The sequence below is a fragment of the Crinia signifera genome, chromosome 3 (genome assembly GCF_055691185.1).
Source record: "Crinia signifera chromosome 3, ASM5569118v1, whole genome shotgun sequence".
In the NCBI taxonomy this organism is placed as follows: Eukaryota; Metazoa; Chordata; class Amphibia; order Anura; family Myobatrachidae; genus Crinia; species Crinia signifera.
This window is the reverse complement of record NC_139219.1, coordinates 46,293,461-46,313,270: the sequence shown is the minus strand read 5'-3', so window position 1 is coordinate 46,313,270 and position 19,810 is coordinate 46,293,461. Positions and strand designations below refer to the sequence as shown.

Sequence of the window (19,810 nt, the reverse complement as noted above, 5' to 3'; positions counted from 1 at the left end):
CACTTTATCTCCAGTTTATCTCTTCGCCAGGCTTAATAAATCTGCCCCATTGTGTTTAAGGGTCAATTCTCCAACCAATCAGACACTTTCTAAATTATGATAGAAAGATAAAAAGTTGACATGTGCAGGTTCAGATTTACCAAATTATCGCAAATTCGGATCTTCCGATTGGCTATTGGCTGTCACGTCACGTGTTTTGTATAGCCAATAAGATCCCACTGTGAGAACTGAGTAAATCTGGGTAAAACCGAAACCCGCACATCTCTAAGAAAATATTATTGCTGATTGGTGCCTGGGGTGTAAATTTTAAAACTGATTCCATACACAATAGATGACCTGCACCACAGCCGATATCGTTAATGATATCGGCCGCAGGTGAACAAATTGAGCATACACACTGAACGATATTGTTAAACGATATTGTTCAGTGACATCACCGGGACTTGCTGAAAGTGCAGGTTGTTGGCCATATAGCCAAAACTGCCCTGCATGTTCAGCCGACAACGGGTTGGGGAGTTAATGATGCGTGGGAGAAGGCATCGTTAATTATTTTTATTTTTTTAAGATATTGCTTGGGTACTGTGTATGGGGCTTTAGACCCATTTCTTCACAAAAAAGCATATTACACTACACCAAGCATAGGCAACCTGTGGTTCTCCAGCTGTTGTGAAACTAGAAGTCCCAGCATGCCTTGCCACAGTTTTGCTATAGTGTGTGGCATGGCTAAAACTGTGGCATGGCATGCCAGGACTTGTAGTTTCACAACAGGTGGAGAGCCACAGGTTGCCTAGGCCTGCACTACACCATAAGCTACCAGCATGGAAGATGAAGTACTGTAGTTAGCATTACCGCCTCACAACACTAACGACCACCATACACATACCTGCAATTCTGACTCTTTGCCTGTAATTGCAGCAATCACAGGAAAAGAGCCCAAATTGCAGGTGACTGAGAGCCGCTTAAAACACTGTGACTGGATGATGGAAGTCTTTAATCAGTAACTGTTGGCAAAGTCGCTGCATTGTGCAGACCATTCATTCCCAACAGCAACAGGTGCTGATGTGTAATGCGGCCAACTGTTGAGTTACAGACACACAGGGAAGTGGCGACTTTGAGATTTCATAACAATAGTTTCACCTAATCTCTGCACACTGAATATCCTTCCAAAACACATTAAATATGACAAATGATGGACTGGATACAAGGCTTGTATTTATGGAGAAGAATTGTGCAGTATCAATGTGCCACTTGTCTTGGCAAGCTGACTGGAACTTTATAAAGCTCATTAAAGAGAAACTACTGTATAGTTTAATTGCACTCTAATTTGCCTTTTGTACTGAATGATTCAATAAAATTCTGACATCTTATGATACACTGCAAGGAACAGGTTTGCATATTGATATAGCATTATAAACATTGCTGGAAAGGTTTCAAAGTTCTAAAGTAAAGACAATTAAACTGGATATGGCACCTATACCAGGAGGGTGTGGCCAATAGTAAACAGAATGGACCAGTGAGAATGAACCTACTGTAGTGACATCACTAAGGCACATGTGACAGAGGGATTACTGGTTCTAGAACCCTTCTCGTACTGGTTTATTTCCACCATTGTGTGTAGGTGATGGGTGCACCTTATATAATACAGACATCTATATATAAACCATGTACTTCCCAAAGCATTCTGTCTGATGACCAGAGACCTGGCCACAACAGCAGAAAGCTTTACCAACTACAAACCTTTGGCACTTTTTAAATACAACCGAGTATAAACTTAGCCAGGGTAGTAAAGGCTATAAGCACTCACACTGGCCCAGAAAAGTCAAGCATATGACTGATTGATAAAAGGATGGAGCCTTTTATTAGGCCCATTTCTCTAACATGTAGACATTCAACATTTTACCCATAATACTTAGCAGCTACAGTGCACCCCAAGATGTTCTTCAGTAAAAGCAGCAGTTATTATAGTTCTCAATTTGTTTCACAGATAATTTAGTAACTGGAACTCTTTATTATGGCTAAGGACTGTTCCAAATATTCCAGCCATTGAAAATTCAGTCCATTAATCCAGTTACTATGGGGCATAATATAAGCTTCCCTATGCAAAGCACAGGGTAATATATTGTAGTGAACGAGCAAGCATTATGATACCTAGTGTTCATTCTAGCACCCGCTATCTTTGAAAACCCATGCAGTTCCTCTTCCCTGCCTGGGGTGTCGCTGTCTGCTGTAGTGATTCTAGCATAGTGGGGTCTGTATATCAGCACTGATATGCAAACCAGTGCTAGAAACACCACAGCAGACAGTGACAACCCAGGCATGGAACAGGAACTGCATGGGTTTTCAAAGATCACGGGTGCTAGAAAGAACACTAGATACCAATAATCACTGGCGGTTTCTTCCTATGAGCTACAGTATTGCAGCCCCCCCTCCCCAGGTAAAATACGCCACTGTGCTCAGCCCAAGTGAAGCCAGATGCAGTCCGCGAGACTGCACTGGCTTCACTGTGACTGGCAGTGACTTCCTATTGGAATTCTGACCCGCCAGTCACCCAAGGCAGTCCCTCTCCAAAGCTGCCTGTTTGGCTTCTATGGGCTGCAGCCATAGCAGCCCATAGAACCAAGGACATGCACGGTACCTAGGTTAGTACTGACCATGCGCCGGTTCAGGTGCCTGAACCAATGACAGAAGAAAATAACTGAAAAAAAATTATATTTCTTAAATCAGTGGTTTCCAAATGTTTTTAATCATGGTACCCTAGAGCACCATATGGTCAAAAGATTCATATTAAGGGGCACACACACAGGGAGATTTTCACCTCATTTCTAAGCAATCTAACTAGATCGTTTAGAAATGGAGCACTGATCGCTCCGTGTTTCCTGCTACATCGCGGGGCTTTGCATATAAACAATAGTCAAAGCACCTCTCTGCACAGATCGCTCAGCACACAGCGCAGTGTACCGCAATGTGTGTTGACCAATCATGCTTAAGCACGTCACTCAGCCCCCCTGCACCATCGTCCCATGTGTATGGGGCTTCTGGCTTAATTATGTGATGAGGTACAGCACTTGCTTCTGTTTGTCAACATTTTTATTATTTTGAAGCACTGTTTTTTCTTGTTACATTCACCATAATTGTAGAGGGGGTTACCAAGGTAAACCTGGCGCCTGCGTAAGAGTTGGTGTTAAGCTACTATCTACGGGAATAGTCAATTTCCCGGGGGAATTGTAAACAAAGTCAAAAGAAAAAGGTATAGCGCTAAAAATAAGTAGGGATGGATCAATTGTACATACAAACATTTATCTACAGTATGTACAATGGATCCAACCCTACTTATTTTTAGCGCTATCCATTCACCATAATTGGTCTAGGACCACCAACCCAGGACACCCCTGTAAGTGCCTCGAGTCACCAACAGGGTGCCTAGGAACACAGTTTGGGAACCACTGCCTTAAAGCATTTTTCAAATTGGCATTTCTTTTCAGATTACAAGCACATGTCTATAAATAATTTATTAGCATTTTTTTTTATTTTGTTTGTAAAAGTGACTGCCCTTTCCGCACCACTGCACATTCAGGAAGATGCCTGCCCACATGTACTGAGACTTGACTCAACCAAGCATTAAGTTACCCATTACCATTATAGTCTAGTATCACAGAGGTAGCTAAGTATTACTAAGCTGACTTCGAGGAAGTGTATTAATAAATTGTGTTAAGCAGCAAAAGTCTGAATCTGTGAAGTTCCATTGTGCTTTGTATACAGATTCAGACTAGCACACATATAGAAAAACTAGTAAGCCCGCTCGAAGGAAATGATTTGAAAGCTAGTCTGCTACAAGTACCTTGTGATTGCCTCTGTGTTTGTGCATGTGTGGGAGAGAAAGATGGCAGTGTTTCGGAGACACACAAATGGCTACTAGACATTGTATATATATATATATATATATATATATATATATATATTTATATATATATATATATATATATATATACACATACATACATACATACACTGTCCAATCCAGCCGGCACTCAAGTAAAATAACAACGGGCCCCGCTGCCCAAACGAATAAATCATACACCAGTTCCAATAAATGATGGCACTCAAGAGGCAAAAATAATACAAAAAACGGATGTGTATTGGGAAGCTAAGCTTTCGGGGTTTGACCCCCTTCTTCAAAACACAATCCTACAGCCTGTGGGATTGTGCCTGGCTGTAGGATTGTGCTCTGAAGAAGGGGGTCAAACCCCGAAAGCTTAGCTTCCCAATACACATCCAATTTTTGTATTATATTGCCTCTTGTGTGCCATCATTTCTTGGAACTGGGATAGATAGATAGATAGATAGATAGATAGATAGATAGATAGATAGATAGATAGATAGATAGATGGGGTGAGATTTAATAGGATGAGATGTTCAGAAAGTGAGAGATTTGGTAAGAAATCTCCAGGTTTTTTTAAACGGCAACCATTTACACTGCAAAACCAGTTTGATTTTGCAGTGTAAATGATTGCCGCTTTAAAAAACCTGGAGATTTCTTCCCAAATCTCTCACTTTCTGAATATCTCATCCTATTAAATCTCACCCATGATGTTGCAAATAAAATAAACTAGTGAAGTCTAGTGAAGCTCACATTGTGAATAATACTCACATTCAATAAAAAAAAAACTGAAAATTAGATGCTACAAAGGATTAACAAATGGTGCAACTCGTGTGGCAAATGTAATAACCATCACAGCATGAAACAAGTATACACAAAGAGAGAAGAAGGAATGGGGGCATACCAGCACACTATTAATTGGTCTGGACCTATCAATAGGTCAGCAAAACCTGCAGAATTCAACTTGTTTATATTGGTGGTTGCGAAGGTGCTGCACTACAACAACTGAAACTGAACAAAGGAGAAGAGAGTTGTATAGGCTGGGTGCACCCTACTGGAATGTTGTAAAACTTAACCTCTACCAAATTTAAAAATGAATTAAAAGGTTACGTTTTACAAAATTCCAGTAGAGTGCGCCCAACATCCTCTTTTCTCCTCTGTAAATACAGGACCAACCGAACAGGGCTGTGAAAATGGACACTCGCCAAATTATTACTTAACCAACCTAAATTAATCTACGAGCAAAAACCAAACAGTGCATCTAGTAGTGTATCGAAGCAGATCAGAAAGAGACTAGGGTACAGCAGACTTGGATATTACTAGTAGATACCTACAGTTCAATATGGTGGCCATTTCCGTACACATCGGGCAGCATAAAATTGTCACTGATAGAACTTGGGGCTGAAGTACACCCCGTACAGTAAAAGCCACCAAGTTTAAAGTTTTTTGAATAGTATTAGATTGCAAAATGATGTGAAAATCCACAGTCAACTACCACATGTGGCTGGTGGAATCTGTTCACCCTACAGTCTGTGTACCAAGATGCATAACACTGACTACAAATAACAAAATAATTGTACAGCTGAACAGAATGACTAAGATTGAGTTCATCTCCTCTACTCGGGTTGCAACACAATGGTTTACTTCAGTGAAGGGCAAAGATGGCACAGTCAGAATCTTCATAAATGCAGTCCACCTCAACAAAGCCCAATTTAGACCTACTCATCCCACTTCAAACACCAATGCAGAAACATACAGAGAACTGTCCAGCAGTACGTAAGGCAGATACGTTTTGTTTACCTTTCTACTTGTAATTTATATATATTTCCAATAAAATTACAAGATCAAAAAGGCTACAAATTACAATACAGGAAAGAGCGGCAATTGATGATCAAAAAATGCACTTAATATTGCACATTTCATTTATATTTCCTGTTTTCCATCTCTACATAAGGAACTATACTGTTTTAATATAACTGAAAATCATTTCTATGTTTTACTGCTACCTTTTTAAACAACTATAAATCCTATAAAACCTCAGCATTTCCCATTGCATTGTTCTCATAAGACAAGCTAAATGAGGCAAGCGACAGATAGGAAGCGAAGTTGTCTGTCTGAACAGTATATAAAGTGAATCTATTATCTGATAAGAATTGTTAGTGCGCTATACTGTATATAGGAGGGTTGTTAAAGCGGTCGCAAAGATAAAAAGAGAAAAAAATAACCAATTATATGGAGCCTTTCAATGTATTATGTATTGCAGTGGCAAATGCAGAATTTTTAGAGGGGGGTTTCAAAATGTAATCCTAAATCTCCCACTCTGCAGCGCATTGGAGTAAGTACGAGAGTCCGGGGGAGTGGTAACAGCTCTGAAAATTAGTATTTTTATACACTGAATACTGGAATGGAATACAGTATTAATATGTAACAGTACAGATTGTCTACAGTATAGGCTGTTTTAAACATTTAAATAAGATAATGGTCAGGAAACGATTAAACATATCATAATATATAAATGCACAAACATAATAGAACCAGTACTGCACTTTCTAAGTTCACAATCTCCCACTTCCTGTTAAGGCTCCTGTCCCTTCCTCCTGCCAGCTACTTTCTGGTCCATTGCATTGTTTGAGGACAGTAAATGTGGTAGAAGACGCTGGTACACACTATGCAAGTAGTAGTTTGTTTATTTATAAGGCGCCACAAAGTGTCCGCAGCACCGTACATAGCAAACAAAAAAACAAATTACAAGGTAACGTACAGGGTGTGTTAATAAAATAAAGCATAAATAGGGGTATAGCTGGTAGAACTAAAATCAGCATCAGTTCTGAAGTAGGTGTCGAAATTGTCGAGGAGACTGAAGATGAAGTAGAGGAAGGGAAGAACAGGGCAGGAGCGCTGGTGAGGTAAAGAGGTAGGGTGAGTACGTGAGGAAGGAGGGCCCTACTCATAAGAGTTAACAGACAAAAAGGAGGTGGGAGGACGAACGAAAAACAATAGGATAAGTAGGAACAGATGGGAACGGAAGGAGGGGTAGGGGAGGCAGGATAGGAGGAGCGAAAGAGGTTAGGAGGAGGAGGGATAGGCTAGTCGGAAGAAGTGGGTTTTGAGGGTTTATGTAAGTGCAGCAGCTCTGCTCTGTCCCTTAGACTGCATGATGTGGTGGCAGCTTTATTGATCATATTATATACCAGTGCTATTGTCATCATTTAAGGCACTTGCCAAGAGGAGGGGGGTTTCCGGGCAACCAGAAACACCCCCCACCCCCCGTGTTTGCCTATGTATTCTAGGAAAAATTATTTTTTTTAAACTGAATGCTCTGGGCAATGCAATATCGTATGCACCAGTTTTCATATAGGACATCATTGAATGAATATGCTGTGAATACATGTACAATAATCATGTGTGTATGTGAATTATTTACTTTTTCCATATTTACATTTCAGAAGACATACTGAAGCTTCTTATACTATTTTCAAGCAATACGCAACACTGGATACTGTAACCATATAAAAGCCAGACCTGGGGTGAGATTTAATAAGATGAGAGTTTCAGAAAGTGAGAGATTTGGTGAGAAATCTCCAGTTTTTTTAAAGCGGCAATCATTTACACTGCAAAATCAAACTGGTTCTTGCAGTGTAAATGATTGCTGCTTTAAAAAAACTGGAGATTTCTCACCAAATCTCTCACTTTCTGAATCTCTCATCCTATTAAATCTCACCCCTGGTCTCTGTGCTGCCTACTTAAAACATGACAGGTACTTACAGAAAGGTTTTTGTTCATTTTATACAACCCTGACCCTTACATTTATTTTACCCAAATTATCAATAAATACTGTTATGTATGAAGTCTGGAGAGTCTGGAAGTTCCAGGTATGAAAGAAATTTGGTTGCTGACAGATGCCAAATGCTTTTTAATCCCAATCATTTAGATTGTAAGCTCAATGGGGCAGGCTCCGCTTTACCTTCTGCAATGCACTTTTAGGGGTGTATTCAATGCCGGGGGGCAGTATTCAACTGACCCCTGACACTGCTCTGCTGATCAGGAAAGTTAACCCAAGTGATCGTCAACCTGTGTACCCAGCTTAAGTAGAGATCTTCACCCCCTCCCCCCTGTTTTGTTCATTTAGACTTCATAAGCTCCAATATAAAGTGTGTTTACTTTATTCAAGAGGAGGAAGCAAATGTTTCTTGACAGAGGCACAACAGGAAAAGTCTGCAACTCATTGATCTGCACAATGTGTTCTTATGAAGGCATCAGAGAGCCATGGGCTGCAGTACAATTCTGTACTACCAAGGGAGCAATACTGCAGCCAAAAATAACATGCAGTGTCATGAGAACATGCCCCAAAGACGCTGCTTGCCAGCAATGGCGCTTGTCACCAACATATTAATATCTGTCCGTCATTTGCTACAGATTGCGATTCTATTAATTCAGAACTGCATTTACATAAACCTAATGAAAGTGTTGGCTATGAATGATCCCATCAAAACAAAAAATAAGATTGCAAATCTTTTGGAAAGAAGAATTTATATGATATTTGAATATGAGGTTTGTATGAATATGACGTTTAATAACAACAACCAGGCAAGAATAGCACGGTAAGTCTAACATTAACATTTACTGCAATGTCAAGAAATGTGGTTACAACCTTGTATCTAGATTAGACAATGAATTCCAACCATACATAAAATTTGGGAAGCAATTGAATGGTCTACAGCAGAGGGTGGCCAAACCGGTCCTCGAAAATCTACCAACGGTACATCATGTTTTCCAGGCCACCTGTGGATCTGTAGAATGTGTCAGTTAGGAACTTAGCAATGAGTGCAGCACGTTTGAAAATGTGACAGTTAGTAACATGTGCACCAGCTAGGTCAGTGGTTCTCAACCTCGGTCCTCAAGGACCCCCTAACAGTTCATGTTTTACAGATCACCTGGCAGGTGCACTCATTACTCACTGACACATTTTAAAAGATCCTCAGGTGAAGCTCCTTATTTCACCTATGATTCTGTGTGGAGACCTGGAGAACATCAACTGTTGGGGTACTTGAGGACCGAGGTTAAGAACCACTGAGCTAAGTGGTCTGGAAAATGTGAACTGTTAGTAGATCTCGAGGACCTCTTTGGCCACCCCTGGTCTCCACTGTCTAGGGAGACAGTGTCTAGATCGACACAGGGCCGGACTGGGACCAGAAATCGGCCCTGGCATTTCAAGCACACAGTCCCACCTGCAGGAGGCAGGACCCTTGCGCGGCGAAGCCGCATGGCGAAAAGGGGCATGGCCTCGTGGAAAGGAGGTGTGGCATCAAAAAAAGGAGGCGTTACCCATTACACATTATGGAACACACCGTAGTGCCCATTACAGAATATGACACAATCCATTATGCCCATTGCACATTATGCATACCTCCCAACAGTCCCTATTTTAGCGGGACAGTCCCGATTATTAGGGCGGCAGTGTCCCGCGGTGAGGTGAGGTTGGGAGTCCCCCCTGTCGGCTGCTAAGCAGCGGGGAATAAACGCTGTATCTATTCCCGCAGCCAGGGGGCATGGCTAGAGACTTACAGAGCCTCTGGGTCATGCCCCCATAGCGGCAAAATGGGGGCGTGGCCTCACGGGAGAGCTGCGAGTATAGACCACGCCCTGAAATTAGGCCACGCCCCCGAAAATTTTGGCGCGCCTTAGCAGTGTCCCGGGTCCGGCGACCAGAAAGTTGGGAGGTATACATTATGGCATTTGCACACACCATAATGCCCATTACACATTATACAACACACCGTACTGCCCATAAGTAATCATAAGTAAGCATAATAGTACTTGTTAGTGGACAAACTGCAGTGAATATAATTAGCATGTCGGCTTCCACGCAGCTGGTTCCAATATGCAGTTAGGCAATGTGACAGTCACAATCAAAGATGAAATATTGGGTAGATGTATTATCGCGCCGCTATAATACTTCCTGCTTAGCCTCATTAGCGAGAAGAGAGTGGGAGAGAGCTGTGTGGAACTCGAGTCTCCTGGTGTGGCAGGGATCTGCAGTACGTAGAAGATTGACACAGGCGGGTGGAAGTCAGGCACACAAACGGCTTCAGGTCTGGCGGAAGTGCAATGCTTCGTCTCCTGGGGGAAACTTTTTCAAGGAACATGCAATTTTTCTTCATACATACAGATACAGCACCTTTTGTGCACATAAACTGGCTTCACGTATGCTCAGATTTATCTTGCCAAGAGCTACTTGATTCTCATTTATTGCATGTTTCCATACAGTACATAAATATAGTTACAGTATAAATGGTAGACAAATGTCTAGGTAGACAGTCAGTAGGTTGACCACTAATGGTCGACAGTGACTATGTCGACACCTTGAAATGGTTGACATACCCAAGGTGAACATTGAGAAGCTTATGGTCAACATAGACATGGTCGACATGAATAAAGTAGACATGAATTTTTTTTTACGGGTTCTTGATGTCTATGTCGACAGGGACACCGTATAAGTGTACCGATTCGCTCGCCATGCACGGCACACTATTATATTGCTTCTCTAGGCCCACTTGAATAGAAAAGTATGAAAAATTACCCAAACACTTTGTCACCCAGACAATGGCCCTTATTCTAATCGGCTCGGTACGGCCCGCGTGCGGCCGTACCGCCGATGTTTTCTCTCTGCACATGCGCAGAGGTCACTCTGCGCATGTGCAGGGGAATTCTCCGTGTTAAAAATTTAGACGCCGCAAAGGGGGCGTATAGGGGCGTGAGGGGCTTCATCCCCTCATTTCCCTATGTGTACGCCCCGCGTTTCATGGGCGTTCCCATGCAAACGCGGGGCGTACGCATGGTAATGAGGGCATGACGCCACTCATGGGGGCGGAAAGCTGACGTCGCCGGATGTCAGCTTTCAGCCCCCATACAAGCTACCACACGGACGATTGTCCGTGTGGTCTCAGCTTGCGGGAGCTGCCGCGGCGTGCGGTCCTGCCTTCGATGGTCGTCGACCATCGAATGCAGGGGGCAGCTCCCAGCATGGTGGAGGCGTACGCCTCCACCATTTTCGTGCGGTTCGCCAGCCGTCCGTGTACGGACGGCCGTGGCGAACCGTATGGTGGGCGGGGATTCGTCTGGTGCGGTCGGAGCCGCATATGCGGCTCGACCGCACCAACCAGAATAAGGGCCATAGTCATCTCATAATGACTACAACAATTGAAATGTCATTGTGTAAGATGCACTTACCAATAACAAGCCCTCCTACATTTTGACTGTCTGTAAATACCCTGTTTTGTTGTATCACTGTCCCCTATGTAAAGCGCAACGGAATATGCTGCGCTATATAAGAAACTGTTAATAAATAAATAATAAATAAACAAGATAGGCTACTCTGCATGTATACATTATTAAACTAGATCAGCGGTTTTCAAACTGTGGGTCCTGCCCCCAAAGTGGGTCCTGACCTTCTCAGCATGGGGTTGCGACTCGATGTTGCTGACCATCAGGCTGATGATTTTTGTTATCTCAGTCAGTGATTCAAGGAGTCTGAAAAATCAGTTGAATTGTCTGTTATTTTAGACTCCTCACATTATTTTGTGCACAATGCTGCCATGTATGTGCTGTCAGCTGACTATACATGTGACCTTTTGCAGTAACTTTTTGGTGTCCCATAATTATTTTTATTGTCTGATGGGGTCTCAGTGCAAAATAGTTTGAGGACCTCTGATCTAGATGGAGTAAAAGTAAAGAGTTCTCTACCTTATACTGCTTTCACATTGCAGAAACGGGTATTGACCCTGTATTCTTATATGGGACTTTAAAACGGGTCTGAACCTTAAGACCTTTCACATTGCAGGTGAAAACCGTTGTAAAAAGCATTTAATACCAAACCTGTTTAACCCCCAAGGGACACGTTTCAAGCCATAGAAATAGAGCCATTCACACTGCCTAAAAAACGGCTTTGAAACGTGTAGGACTCTGCTTTTTAAACGTGTTGAAATACCAGTTAACTTTAACCGGTAAATCAACTCTGGCACTTTCACATTGCAGCCTTAAACGTTTTAAACAGGAAAAAAAAACGGCAATATACCGTTTTAAAAGTGCAGTGTGAAAGGGGTATAAATTAGTTTTGAAAATCCTACAAATATTATTATTATTATTATTATTATTTACAAACTGCAGCCTTGACTGAAGTATGGCTACAATTGATGCAATACACATTACACATATTTTTTTTAAATTGAGTCATCTTTATTGTTATTTCAGTTAAGGGCCGTACACGCATTTGAAACGCTCTGTGTTCTACAAACACACAGCGATATTTAACCATTTTCTGAGCGATTTATTGAAATTATGTAAAATCGCTCAGAAAATGGCTGAATATCGCTCCATGTAGTAGTGCCCATTACACATAAAATAAGAACAAGAACAACATAACACTACAGTATTCATAACACTACATACATAAAACAGGTCAGCAAATTCTCATGCCAATACAGAAGCTTATTCCTTTGTTATATTGTAATTACAAGATCCCACAAGATCACATTTCCCAAATTATTTTAACCATGGGTTACAGCTATAAAAAAACACAGAAGGCTGATTAAGCCTGAAGTGACATAAACCACTAAGGGTTCTCACAGGGTACACTCTGCTGTTTGGTCACATGACTATGTTGATGAGGATGGGCACAAGGCCTATCAGAACAGGGGGGAGGGTCTAAGCAGGGTAGGAAGGATCACGCTGTTAGAGTGATCTGCCCCTGTCCAAGAAGCTGTCCACCAGGCAAGACGTCCAGTGCTGCTTCCCCCCCATTGAGTCAGGTTTTTTACTCTATATCGATAGCTGATATATATATTTCTTTTCTCCCCCTCCTTTATCCATTAGGCCATACCTGTGGTCTGCGTGCAGTCAACAGGGTAGCTTGTAGCGTTAACAGCGTGCTCCACGATGCCAAGGCCTGCCAGGCTCTCCCGCTTGCCTGCCCGGCTCGCGGATGCTGCCTTCACTGCTGGGGGGCCCGCTGGGTCCGGCTTCGCCGCCCCTCCGGGTCCTGTGGTCCGGGGGGGGGCGCGGCGGGGACCGGCGGCTCCTAGCGCACGTGTGCACGGTGATCCGTCCGGGGCGCGAGGTGATGACGCGGCCGGGCGCCCGGCCGCGTCACACGCCGGGAGAGGCCGCGGCCGCGGCGCCGCAGCTTCTCAGGCTGCAGGGGGGTCGGGCAGGGGTAGCGCCCGTGGTGCTGATAGTCGCGGGCGCGGGCTAGGTACCCGCAGCCCGCGTGGCACGATAATTCAGCGGGTGGCGACCAGGTCTGGCGCCCGCCAGGCGGGGCCTGATTCAGGCCTGGTCGCGCCTGCACCATCCACTCCCCCAGCAGCTAACAGGCCCAGTATAAGGGCAAGGGGTAGGGGGCGCACCTCTAGGGTGCAGCAGACTCCCAGGGCCCCCGCTGCTATTCCCAGGGGGGAGAGTGGGCAGAGGGCAACCCTTCAGGTAGCTGCCCCTACTGCCACACCCACCAGGGCAGGTAGAATGGGGACCACTTCATCACTGCAAATTGCTAGGAGGCACTTGCTGCAAGTAGCCAGGAGGGTTCCCCAGCGGGTCGCCGGGGCCGGGTCTTCAGCGGCCCTCACTAGTGGGCCCACGCCTATAGTGCAGGCGGCCCCGGCCCCCCAAACACCTATGGCAGGAGAGGAGGCAAGGCAGTTCCTGGCTATGCTGTCTTCCTTTCTGGGGCAGGCCCCAAATGCAGCATCATCCACCCCTTCCCCCTCTGCGCTGCCCAATGTGACGGCCCAATCATCAGGAGGAGTCGGTGGTGCCCATGCTCCGGAGGCTTCCACATCCGCGGCTGCAGCTGTCCGGCCAGCCTCTACGGATGCCCCTATCCAGGGTGGATCGTTGGAATTGAGCCTCGTGCCTCGGGACGGCACTTCAGGTGGGTCAAAAAAGAAGGGCAAGAAGCGCAGGCGTAGGGATTCCCGCACCTCCTCCTCATCCTCCGGCCGTTCAGATTCTGCTATGTCCGGGGAAGAGGGAGGAAGAAGGTCGCGGAGACGTCGGCGTCGCCACGGGCGACGCCGCCGCCATTCTAGCTCTAGCGGCAGTTCAGGGTCCCCCCTATACCCTAGAGGTCAGGTGGTGCAGTGTGAGAATACCGCTGTGCTAAGGGGCCTGAGGCGCAGCGTACAAGAGCGGATCAGGGATGGGAAATATGTTAATTTCTTTAAAATGACAGCCCAAGACGAGAAAGATTACCGCGCAGCGACACGGAAAGGGGGGATTGGGGAAGAGGTCTTTTGCACCTACCACCGGTGGCAAGCGGGCCTCTTCATGTTTGCCGCCTGTTACCTGGAAACTAGGCCCCAGGAACACATGAATATGGTGCGTTATATGCACATGATTCATGCTATGTTCCTTACGGATGGGGACTCGACATGGCGATCCTATGACGAGAGTTTCAGAAGGAAACAGTCGGGTTTGGCAATCATGAACCTAGGTTGCAAGGACGTAGAGATTTGGATGGGCCCAAAACCCGCAGCTCCAGCCACCGCGGCCCCCACCCCTCCTCCAAAGAAGACCACGGCGCCCGTTCGCGCAGGAGGGGGGGCCGGGGGAACCTCCGCCGGTCGCTGTTACGCATACAACGGGCGTGTTGTCCCCTGGGGGCGCGATGCAAGTACAAGCATTGCTGTTCCAAGTGTTGGGGCCCCCACTCCGTCAAGGAATGCAAAAAAGGAAAGCAGGGAGGCCCTCCGGCTGCACAAGCAGCAGGGGGACACCCTCACTAAGGCCCCTTCCCCAGTTAGGCTCGACCGCATGGCCAGTTGGCTGGCGGCATACCCTCATGAGGAGGAGGCTTCCTTCTTGCGGACGGGATTTGATGTGGGTTTCCGCCTCCCCATTGACGGGGAGGTGTCGACCTCGTCACCCCGAAATTTAAAATCGGCCATACAGATGCCCGGGGTGGTCTTGGATAAGGTGGCTAAGGAGGTTTCACTGGGTAGGATGGTAGGTCCTTTTCAGTTCCCCCCAGTGGCCAATTTAGTTTTATCACCAGTGGGAGTGGTGCCCAAGAAGGCCCCCGGCAAGTATAGGCTCATTCAACACCTGTCCCACCCTGTGGGCAGTTCGGTGAATGACGCCATCCCCGAAGAATTGTGCCGGGTTCGGTACCAGTCTTTCGAACAGGCCTTAACAATGGTTCGGGGTTTCGGCCCTGGTGCACTGCTGGCAAAGATTGACATCGAATCGGCCTTTCGCCTCCTCCCCCTGCACCCGGAGTCGTTTCGGTTCATGGGCTTTCGCCTCCCCACAGGCTTTTATGTGGACAGGTGCTTGCCCATGGGCTGCTCGATCTCCTGTGCTTTCTTCGAACGTTTCAGTAGCTTTCTGCACTGGTGCGTCGTTACGGGATCAGGGGAGTCCGGGGTGGCCCACTACCTGGATGATTTCCTGTGTGTGGGCCCCGCGGAATCATCGCGCTGCGGAACGTTGCTATCATACATGCAGGGCCTGTTCCAGTATCTAGGGGTACCGGTGGCAGCTGACAAGACGGAGGGGCCGGTTTCCTGCCTTTCCTTCTTGGGCATCGAGATCGACACCATTGCCGGATGCTGCAGGCTGCCCCTGGACAAACTGGCCCGTCTGAGGGCGGCAATATCCCTCGCGCTCTCCACAGGTAAGCTGCAGCTGCGCCAAATGCAGTCTTTGTTGGGTCTGCTACATTTTGCGTGCAGGGTGATTCCCATGGGACGGGTTTTCTGTAGAAAACTTGAGAGATCCGTATCTGGGGTCAGACATCCCTTACACTTCATACGGCTCTCAGCCGAGCTGAAGAGGGACCTGCGAGTGTGGCTCTCCTTCTTAGAACAGTTTAATGGGGTCCTCATATGGCCTTCCCCCCCCTGCGACAATCACCAACTGCAGTTGTTTACTGATGCCGCGGGAGGGGTGGGTTTTGGAGCATTCCTGGACGGGTCATGGTGCGCCGCACCATGGCCTCCGGAGTGGGTCACCGAGGGCCTCACTAAAAACCTGTTGCTCCTCGAGCTGCTCCCCATAGTGGTGGCTTTGGAGATATGGGGCGATAGGCTGTGCAATGCTAGCATTGTTTTCTGGTGTGATAACTTGGGAGTGGTGCACGCTATCAACCGCCAGGGTTCCTCTTCCCTTCCAGTGGTTCGCCTCTTAGCGCGGCTGGTTTTAAGATGTTTGCGGCTAAATGTGCACTTCGTGGCAAGACATATTCCCGGGGTGGATAACTCCGTGGCGGACGCCTTGTCCAGGGCTGACTGGGCCAAGTTCCGGGCCCTGGCACCTCATGCTGCTCCCGTTGGTGAATGTTGTCCCTCTTATGTTTGGCAGATGATCAGGCCGGAATGGAGGGACTAGCCATGCGGGCTATTGCGCCCACGACGCTGCAATGCTATCGGGCAGGCTGGCAGGAGTGGGAACAGTTTCGGCTGTCTGCCCCTCAAGCAGGTAAGACACCTAATGCGGCCATGGTGGCCTTTGTATGGAGTTTATACTCCTTAGGTCGTTCTGTCGCCTCCGTGCGCAGGATACTGGCAGGGGTGTCTTTCTTTTCTGCCTTGCAGGGTAGGGCGGACCCGTCCCGGTCGTTTTTGGTGTCAAGAGCATTACGTGGCTGGCGGAGGGCCTCGCCAGCGCTCCCAGACCGGAGGCGCCCGATTGATATGGCATTGCTACCAGCTTTGCTGGACGCCCTAGGGGACATTTGTTGGCCTGCCTACGAGGTCCTTTTGTTCCGAACGGCGTTTGCAATGGCGTACCACGGGGCCTTCAGGGTTGGAGAGCTGGTGGCTCCGTCGAAACGGGCTCCTTCACCTTTGTCCGTGGATGATTTAGTGGTCCAGGAGGATTCGGTGCTTTGTCACCTGCGACGATCCAAGACAGACCAGGCTGGTAGGGGGAGATGGCTGTCCCTGCTCCCATGTACGGTGGAGGGGGCGTGCCCTGTGGCGTTGGCCACGGCCTTGACGCAGGCACGCCCGGATCTGCCTGGTGCTTGGTTGATGCATGAGGACGGGTCGCCTCTCACCAAATACCAATTTGGGCACGTCTTGGGACGGGCGCTGGAGGCCATAGGCCTTGATCCGAAGGAATTTGGGTCGCATTCCTTCCGGATCGGGGCTGCTACCTCGGCGGCTGCGGAGGGCCGCTCCGACGCAGAGATTCAATCTCTGGGTCGATGGCGCTCTGCAGCATTCCGAAGGTACATTCGGCCGTCTCTATCTATCACTGATCACCATGGTCGACTGGACGCATAAGCGCTCGCCAACTTCCAGTGGGGGCCTTGAGGTGTGTTTTCGCATTCGCCCGGGGGCACAATTTGGCTATAATTACAATCTGGCATGGCGTACTTGGTAGTTTACTCCGGGCGGTGTGTTTTGTGCCTCAAGAGCTGGTCGGCCACGGTTTTTCCTCCTCCCTATCTTCATAACCTGTTCAGCGTGTGAGTGCAATGATGAGTTTTTCCTCCAACTAACTAACCTCTTGTATGCATATTTCAGATCGACGGGACGTTAAGTCCGTGTGGATGTTGGGCCATTCGTTTGTGTATTGGGCCTCGCAGGCAAAAATCGCCTCTGATGTATGCATGTTTCCGCAAGCTGGGGAGGTTAGGTGGTTAGGAGTGAGGGGCATGAGGTGGTGTTCACTGCAGGCCCAAATGATCAGTGCCGTTAAGCAGTTTGGGGTCCCGGAGGTCATTATATTCCACCTTGGCGGGAATGACCTTGGACGGGGATCCGTCCTGGAGCTGCGCTCCATGATTGTCCGGGACCTTCACATCATCGCCCAGGTGTTGCCTTCATGTATGTTGGTGTGGTCCTCCATGATATCCAGGATTGTATGGAGGACAGCGAGATCATGCACCAGCATAGAGCGTTCACGCAAGAAGGTGAACTCTATGGTGGCAAGATACCTGTTAGCTAATGGCGGGGGTGTCATTTGGCACAACGCCATCAGCTTCCAGCGCCCTGAGCTATACAGGAGCGACGGAGTGCATTTGAGCCCAGAGGGTATGGCTCTGTTTTTAGGCAACATTTTTGCCTGGTTAGCGACACGGTGCTGAGCGTTTACTTGTGGTGGCGGTGGCTGCGGCCTAGGGCCTGGCTGTGGCGGTAAAGAACGGTCATGCTTTAAGAACTCTGTGTGTGTGTAGGTAGTGGGGTACACTCTCCCTCGACAACGATTGTCATGGGCCACGCTTCTGCCCGGGGGATGGCCGTCACCACCAGGCCTGGTGGTTGACCAGGGAGAGTTGTCATCCAGCGTTGTATGTATGACTTAGTGATCTTTAACCCCCTCCTTCCTATAATGACCGTTCTTTGGCGCCGCCACCATTCATAGTCTTAGTTTAATTTGTCAAATAAATTTGACATTCTGTTTTTGAAACGCCAGCACTTGTGTCGTGTCTTTATTTTAGGATAAGTTTGTTAGATAAGGTTAGATAAGTTATATATTTAAGTGTATCAACAGCAGGTGGGACCAAAGGGATACCCGATGGTGAGTTTAAGAAACACAGAAGGCTGATTAAGCCTGAAGTGACATAAACCACTAAGGGTTCTCACAGGGTACACTCTGCTGTTTGGTCACATGACTATGTTGATGAGGATGGGCACAAGGCCTATCAGAACAGGGGGGAGGGTCTAAGCAGGGTAGGAAGGATCACGCTGTTAGAGTGATCTGCCCCTGTCCAAGAAGCCCCACCCACCCTTCCCTGTTTTTCTTTTCCTCTTCGGCGGCGGTAAAGAACGGTCATGCTTTAAGAACTCTGTGTGTGTGTAGGTAGTGGGGTACACTCTCCCTCGACAACGATTGTCATGGGCCACGCTTCTGCCCGGGGGATGGCCGTCACCACCAGGCCTGGTGGTTGACCAGGGAGAGTTGTCATCCAGCGTTGTATGTATGAATTAGTGATCTTTAACCCCCTCCTTCCTATAATGACCGTTCTTTGGCGCCGCCACCATTCATAGTCTTAGTTTAATTTGTCAAATAAATTTGACATTCTGTTTTTGAAACGCCAGCACTTGTGTCGTGTCTTTATTTTAGGATAAGTTTGTTAGATAAGGTTAGATAAGTTATATATTTAAGTGTATCAACAGCAGGTGGGACCAAAGGGATACCCGATGGTGAGTTTATTATAAGTACCTGCATATTAAATTAATAAACCCTTAATGGATAAATAGTCAGCTATCCAATGAAAACAATCCTCCTTCAAAAATGGTCATACTTATCTCTTATCTTAATAATAATACTACTAATAATAATACTAATACTAATAATAATAATAATAATAATGTGTGTAGCAATATATACCCCATGTATCTAGTGCAAAATGTGAATAAAATACATTATACATTTACTGGTAGGCAATAGGTATTCTTTAGAACACACGGGCCGATTGGCGGCCGCCGATATCGATTTCGATATCGGCAGTCACTGGGACCCTGGGGGATGCCAGCATCGGCTCACAGGAAGGGAGGAGAGGCAGGGCGGAACATGGGCCAGCCCTCCTTACGATCTATTAGAAATAGACTGTACTTGCGATAACGATGCATCGGTGCCGCACATCGGTATCGCAAGCCCCCTTACACTGTGCGAGTTTGGCTATCTGTCCTTTCGATTTTGACTATATAGTCATAATCGGAATGAAAAAAGAGCCGACAAATCGCACCATTATATGTGAAATGAGTCTGGCAATATTGCAGGAAGAAGCTGTGGGCCGCGGTGGCTGAAAGCTCAGGGGGCCACTGGATGCCAGTCACTGAACTGGGCACATACAAAGCACAGAACTGTGTACAGCTCCATACCTCGTGTGCCTCAATTATGAGAACTTCATCTGCTAACCCATTTGATCCAAATCATGAGACTTAACTAAATCATTTAAATGCTTTGGGGTAAATCTGTAAAGAA

At 46.8% G+C, this 19,810-nt stretch overlaps 2 protein-coding genes across 2 annotated transcripts in view; one reads left to right on the top strand and one right to left on the bottom strand.

Annotated features, from left to right (window-relative positions):
- The window catches only part of EPAS1 (endothelial PAS domain protein 1), a 137,827-nt gene that overhangs the window by 60,270 nt on the left and 57,747 nt on the right, over window positions 1–19,810 (bottom strand). The window lies entirely within an intron of this gene.
- LOC146063396 (uncharacterized) lies at window positions 13,782–18,805 on the top strand. The gene is made up of 2 exons (XM_083175727.1): window positions 13,782–13,805; window positions 16,235–18,805. The coding sequence occupies exon 2, from the start codon at window positions 16,249–16,251 to the stop codon at window positions 17,158–17,160; it is 912 nt and encodes a 303-aa protein (XP_083031853.1). The 5' UTR covers window positions 13,782–13,805; window positions 16,235–16,248; the 3' UTR covers window positions 17,161–18,805.

Excerpts from the sequence above, each read along its gene's own strand:
- LOC146063396 (XM_083175727.1), top strand. The coding sequence starts at position 16,249 with ATGGAGGGACTAGCCATGCGGGCTATTGCGCCCACGACGCTGCAATGC.